At 33.0% G+C, this 6,379-nt stretch overlaps 1 protein-coding gene across 1 annotated transcript; it reads right to left on the bottom strand.

The window, feature by feature from the left end:
- Positions 1 to 2,774: 2,774 nt before the first annotated feature.
- On the bottom strand, positions 2,775 to 4,367 carry LOC108725945 (uncharacterized). The gene is made up of 2 exons (XM_018453270.1): positions 3,744 to 4,367; positions 2,775 to 3,140 (listed from the first exon to the last, which is right to left on the bottom strand). Exons 1-2 carry the CDS (start codon positions 4,365 to 4,367, stop codon positions 2,775 to 2,777), a joined length of 990 nt encoding a protein of 329 aa, XP_018308772.1.
- Between the last annotated feature and the right edge of the window lie 2,012 nt (positions 4,368 to 6,379).

The following is a 6,379-nucleotide window of genomic DNA, read 5'->3' as shown; positions in this document are numbered from 1 at the left end:
CCTTACAGCTCTCGGACTATATATTAGGATGATCTTGACCTGAGTGCTGGAGATGAACCATGAGCTGGTAAGATGCGGTACTTCCTGAGATTCGGGTATCTCCGTTGGCGACTCGTGCTTGGGCGAAAGAGAAACGTGTGACTGTTCCCTTGTGCGAGAGAGAGGCAGCGTGTGCTTGTGCTACGTCTCACGATTTCCGATGAGATGCCGCGTAATGTTGCAGCGTAGAGATGGGAGCCTACGTGCGTGGATGATAGCGAATGCACGCTATTATGATGTGGTCGATGTAAAGGCCTGAATGTGTGGCGACTGGCAGTTTTGTTTGTCTGACCTTGCGATTAGCGCTTGCACATGTCCGTATTGTCTCAACGGTGACCCTTTGTAGAAGAATGCGTTAAGCTTCAATATCCGGCTCGAAGGACCAATGTTACGACTCTGAAAGTCGTGTTTAGGTAGGATGGATTGAAGTAACACACTTATGAAAATGTAGACCTTTTATTCCGACGCACGCGGCGTTAATTCGCCATTATTGTTCTAACCGAAAACGGAAACGGAAGTGTAAGTGGCGTCGCAGCGCCACGAAATAAGATCGACCGATTGGCGATCTTAGATCGATAAGGAAGGTTGCCAATATCATTCGAGATAGGCGCGATTGGCGCACGCATCGCGATCCGGAACTAGACAACCTGTCCTACTCATGCTTGACAATCACAGTTCCCACGTAATAATATAGTTATGATTTCGTTTCCTCCCCATTGCTCCCACCGCTTGCAACCGTTAGATGTGGGAGTATATGGGCTGTTTAAAAATTATGTGAGCAAATATCAGACAGCTTGGATGTATAATAATCCGGGCAAAACCATGACAATATATGATTTACCCGGTATTGTGAAGGACTCGTTACCCTTAGCCTTGAATCCATCGAATATTATGAGCGGCTTCAGAAAATCCGGCATTTGGCCTTTAAACGAAGACATATTCCAAGAACATGACTTTGCCCCATCTTTTGTTACCGATCGCCCGAATTCGACCTCAAATAATAATGAACCAACAGCAGGAACATCAGGTATATCTGTGGAAAATGAAAAAAATGATACAGCAAGTGATTTAGAAAATCCGGAAGTTTTGAAATCTGAACTTGTATTGGACAACAATTTAATCAAAATTATTAATCAAACGTCTTATGACGACTCAGTTGCAGGACCTTCAGGAATCCAAAACGTTACAGATTTTTCTCCTCAAAAAATTAGACCTCTGCCAAAGGCTCCACCACGTAAATCATCTATTCGAAGACGTACAAGAAAGTCAGCTATACTTACTGACACTCCTGAGAAGAATTCTCTGCAAGAAGAAAAAAAAGAAAAGAAGAAAGCAATCAAACGAAAAGAGAAAGGAAATAGGAAAGGACAGTGGAAAGAACAAAAAAAAGCAAAAAAAAGAGAGATGAGAAAATAGAAAAAGTAAAGAAGAAAATTTTTAATAAAAATGATCAAGAATGGTTTTGCATTATGTGTGGTGAAGCCTATGAAGATGAGGCTCCTGGCGAGGAGTGGGTGCAATGTACATTATGTAAACAATGGGCTCACGTGAAATGCGTGAAAGGTAACGCTATCTCATTTATCTGTATTAATTGTCACTCTGACGATGATGAGTAGCTGTGATTAATTAAGGTATAAGTTTATTAAATCAAAGACTGATTAATATATTAACAGATAAGAATAGTTCGATTTTTCTGTTTATAAATAATAATATATTACTATCTATATATGTTTGATAAATAATGAATAACCGATGTGCAATGTTTTTTTATTTTAAAGAGGTTATATGATTTTTTGTAATAAGCAAATAATTATTTTGGATGTGATTACATAATTTAATTAATTTTAAATAAATAAAGAATCATAAAATAAAATATTACATTTTTATTTAGAAAAAATCAAAATAACTGGTAGTGTTAATATCTGCCCCTGGCTTGTTAATTCTTACCCCAAATGCGGGATATGACAGTTTTTTCAGAATCGTCTCTTGTCGAACACCTATCACTAATTTAAAAAAATAAATCCTTGCTTACGTAATAGCTAAATGATCATACTATCACTTACAAAAAGTAATATATTTAAATAATATCTGGATTTGAAACTACAGCTATTTTTCAAGAATTGTTAATTTATGCCCCGGTCTCCCCTATAGACGCAGATGGGTGTGATAATAATAAAAAGAATCAATAAATAAAACAAGGGCAAACGAGCCAACTACAATATAAGATCTTTAATAAACGTATATATATACAAAAATCAAACGTTTCGACACCGATCGGGTCATTTTCAATGTACAAAAATAAAACATCTTACATACATAATCAGAAAAACAGTCAAAATATAATGTCCAGTGAGAATTTTGTTATATTCTTAAAAACCAGTCCATATTTAAAAATATTGACGAGATCAAAATCGCAATTCTACCATCTGAATAAATAATAAATTAACGTTGCGTTATGAATTAAATAAACGATGTACATGTTTTATAAATAAGATTAGAGAGAATGTAAATTAAATAACATATATACCTCATATTGTCTCAATGATGTAAAGCGGACAACGGTAGGATCACTCAGTTAACAAAATTATGTTTAATAAAAGTTATGTACAATAAAAAATAACTAAGCCATGATGCGCTTGAATATAACGTTTTAACTCTATCGACATCAAGCGACGTTATGACAAGAAAACAAGGAAATAGGAAAGAAAATAATAATGAAGGAGACAAGGACATTGTTAGGAGGGGGAAAGAGATTGGATAATATTTAGGTATGATTCTGGCAAGGATTCTGTGTCATTTTGTTTATTTAGACCATGCGTTTGTCGTTTAATGTGAACCATCTCCGATATCAATCTCTTATTAAACGAAGCTTCTCTGTCTAATATTTCCACATTATCCCAGTCGAAATTATGATTCTGGTCAATGCGATGACAAGTGATGACTGTTGGAGATTTTGACTTCTTATTGATATCGGAGACATGTTCGTGCAATCTTGTCTTTAATTGTCTTTTGGTCTGACCCACGTAACTGGCTTCACAATCATCACAAGAGATCTTGTAAACTACATTTTGATTAAATAAGGGATCTAACTGATCTTTACCCTTTTTAATGAATTTATTTAATGAGTTAGGTATCGAGAAGGCCAATTTACAATGACACATATTGGCTAAAGGAGCAAACTTTTCCGACACCGAATTCACATAAGGAATCGTAAAAAATTTTTCTCTTATCTTTTTCTCAACCATTCCATTTTTATTGATGTGAAACTTTATTCTTTTTTGAATAGACGAAAAAATGAATTCTAGTGGATAGCCGTTATTTAAAAAAATATTTATTGCCTTAATCAAATTGCTTTGCTGGAAACGTGGATGACACAACCGTACAATTTTATCGACCAAACTGTAAATAACCCCCCTTTTATGACACAGTGGATGGTGTGAATTAAAATTTAGGAACCTGCCAGAAAACGTCGCTTTGCGATATAAGTCAAAAACTAGAGTTTGATCTTCCACAATCAACATAGTATCCAAGAAACTTAGTTTACCATCTATGCCAACCTCCATAGTGAATTGTAATCTACTATGTAAAGAATTAAAAATGTTTAAGATGTCATTAATACTATCAGATGGAGCCGCTAAAATAATATCATCCACATATCGAAAATAAAATAAAAGCTTAATAGGTAATTTTTCAATTGCTGTTACTTCGAAATCTTGCATGACTATGTCCGCCGCAATTGGAGATAACGGAGAACCCATCGGAGTACCAAAAATCTGTTTGTAATATTTGTTATTAAACATAAAAAAGGTGGAGTTCAAAACCAAACGAACAGCAATTAAAAACTCATTTAGTGGTATGACAGTCTTCCCCGATATATACTCCCATCTCTTTGCAATACCATCAGACACTAACTCTATGGGAACATTCGTAAACAAAGAAACTACATCTAATGATACTAGCAAATAGTCAGGTTCGATGCAAATATCTTTTAATTTTTCGACAAGTTGAAAACTATTCCTGATGTAACTAGGTGCTTCTAATATAGAATCGTTGATGATATTATGCAGATATAACGAAAAATAATATAATGGACTGTTAGTAGATGATACAATAATTCTTAACGGGTTCCCCTGTTTATGGATCTTCGTTAAACCGTATGCCCTTGGAATAATACCATCAGTCATGAGTAACCTTCGATATGTGGAATCGTCAATAAATTTATTGCTTTTCCATCTAACCAATAAGGAACGTAATTCGCTGGTAACTTTTTTGGTTGGATCTTTGTTAATAATTTCATAAGTGTCCTTGTCTGATAAAATCTCCTCCATTTTTTCGACATAATTATCTTTATTTAGAGCAACAGTGACATTCCCCTTGTCAGCTTTTGTGACTAACACATTAGGATGGTTTTTTAAAAAAACTTTAGTGATCAATTGCCAGTCATAGAGTAATTTATCGTTAGGTATATTTATTGGAAAATCTTTCTGAAATTTTTCTAGTATATTAGTAGAATTGTGTCTAACAAAATTAGTTATATTCTTAGGTCGACCATTTATTTTACTTTCAATATGCTTAATAAACTCTACTGTAGTTTTGTCTAAATTATATTTGTTAACAGGTAAGCCGAAACCTTCTCCTAGTTGTAATAAATTTTTTACATTAGTGGGAATGTCAATGTTGCTCAAATTCACGAACCATTTATCGTTCAATTTTTCGAGAGGAATAAAAAGAATGTTAGAAAAAAAAAGTTTATATCCTAATATAAATCCTTTTTAATCCAAATATTAGCTCGGAACAAAAATTCGTAGCGCAACTTTATTTGTATCATGTCTACATATTTTCTAAAAAATTTGACAATTACACCATTCGATAAAGCAAAGTTCCAAAATCTGTTTTTTAAAAATTACGATACGATGATTTTTAACGGAGTTATGAGCAATCAAAGTCAAAATTCCTCCTTTTATTTTAATCCAGATAATTCGGTAACAAAAATCTCAGAAATATAAAAAAAAATAATTTTATAAAGAAAACTAAGCTTTTGTTAAAAAAAAAATGAAAATTTTCGCAAGATTTTTTGGACACATGACAGGTCCAAAGTGAGAAGAAAATTTCCCATTTTATCCAGCTGATAATTTTCTGTATGTAAAAATGATCAAACTCACAGAAATTCAAAAGACACAGTGACCTTGCAAACATAGAGATTTTAAGCTTTAACTCCCCTTTTTTTAAATTTGAACTTCGTTCATTTTTAAGGAATTTACAGCTGCTTGAATTTTGAAGTTTGCTACGAATTCTTGTTCCGACCCAAGATATTGGTTGAATAAAAATACGAACTTATCTAGAAAGCTAGAAATGTTTCCACATTTATAGTAAGTAACCTCTAACATTTTGTCGAAACCAAAGAAACAAAGAACCTTTACGGTTCAGAATTTCGTTAGCACAACTATGCAATTACGTATTACGACGCAAGAATTCCAACAACTTTACTCACAATTAGCGAATTTTTCTGTGATAGAAAGTTTTACAGGTGACCGTACACTGAAAAAAATGCATGTAATTTTACATGGAAATTACATGTTTATTACAATGTCATTTACAATTTCCAGTAAATTTCCAATCATATTTAAGTAATTTAGATAATTTTCCAGTCATAAATATGTAATTTCCATGTAAAATTACATGCATTTTTTTCAGTGTATATTAATCTTATACAACTTTATCCATACTTTCCTAAAATCAAGCCAATTTTTTCATTTTATTTATTGCTAAATGTTAGAATTTGAGAAATAATTTTACAGAGTAATTAATAACTTTATCGTGACAGCTTCATCTTTCAACACGCATTCTGTAGATTGTTACGATCGTAGTATAGTTCAAATAAACACCTTTATACTGTCTCCTTTGACGCATACTATTAAAAGAAGAATTAAGATAAATATACGTAGAAAGGAAAATGCGAGAATGTTAGTAGAAAGAAATGAAAAATGAAACAGCGTAGCAAAGTAATCGGTGTGATCACAAGTTTATATATTTATACTGTATAAACTTTCGTCAAGTAGAAATAGAATTTCATACACTTTGCTGCAAACGCTTACCTTACTTATAATTTAAAATAGAAATAACATAAGTTTGTTGACTCTGTTATTTCAATATGATTATCTTTAAGAATAACGTATAATAAATCAACCTAACTAAGACTCCTTATAAGTCAAAAAACAATGAAAGAACAAGGGCAGTAGGAGTCAAGCGCGGGAGATGTTGCGCAAATAACATGACTATCGTAGCGTGAAACTTCTTTATTTTACTAAAGCGCTTACATGTTTCGGCTCATTTTTGAGCC

Source organism: Mycetomoellerius zeteki, unplaced genomic scaffold (genome assembly GCF_001594055.1).
Source record: "Mycetomoellerius zeteki isolate Tzet28-1 unplaced genomic scaffold, Tzet1.0 scaffold371, whole genome shotgun sequence".
Lineage (NCBI taxonomy): Eukaryota > Metazoa > Arthropoda > Insecta > Hymenoptera > Formicidae > Mycetomoellerius > Mycetomoellerius zeteki.
Note: the sequence above shows the minus strand (reverse complement) of the source record. Positions and strands in the feature narration are given on the sequence as shown.

Bases quoted from the DNA above. Each gene is read 5' to 3' on its own strand.
- LOC108725945 (XM_018453270.1), bottom strand. From the start codon at position 4,367: ATGGAGGAGATTTTATCAGACAAGGACACTTATGAAATTATTAACAAA. The intron at 3,141-3,743 runs GTAACAGCAATT...TTCATTAAAAAG, and splicing joins TAGTCATGCAAGATTTCGAA to GGTAAAGATCAGTTAGATCC.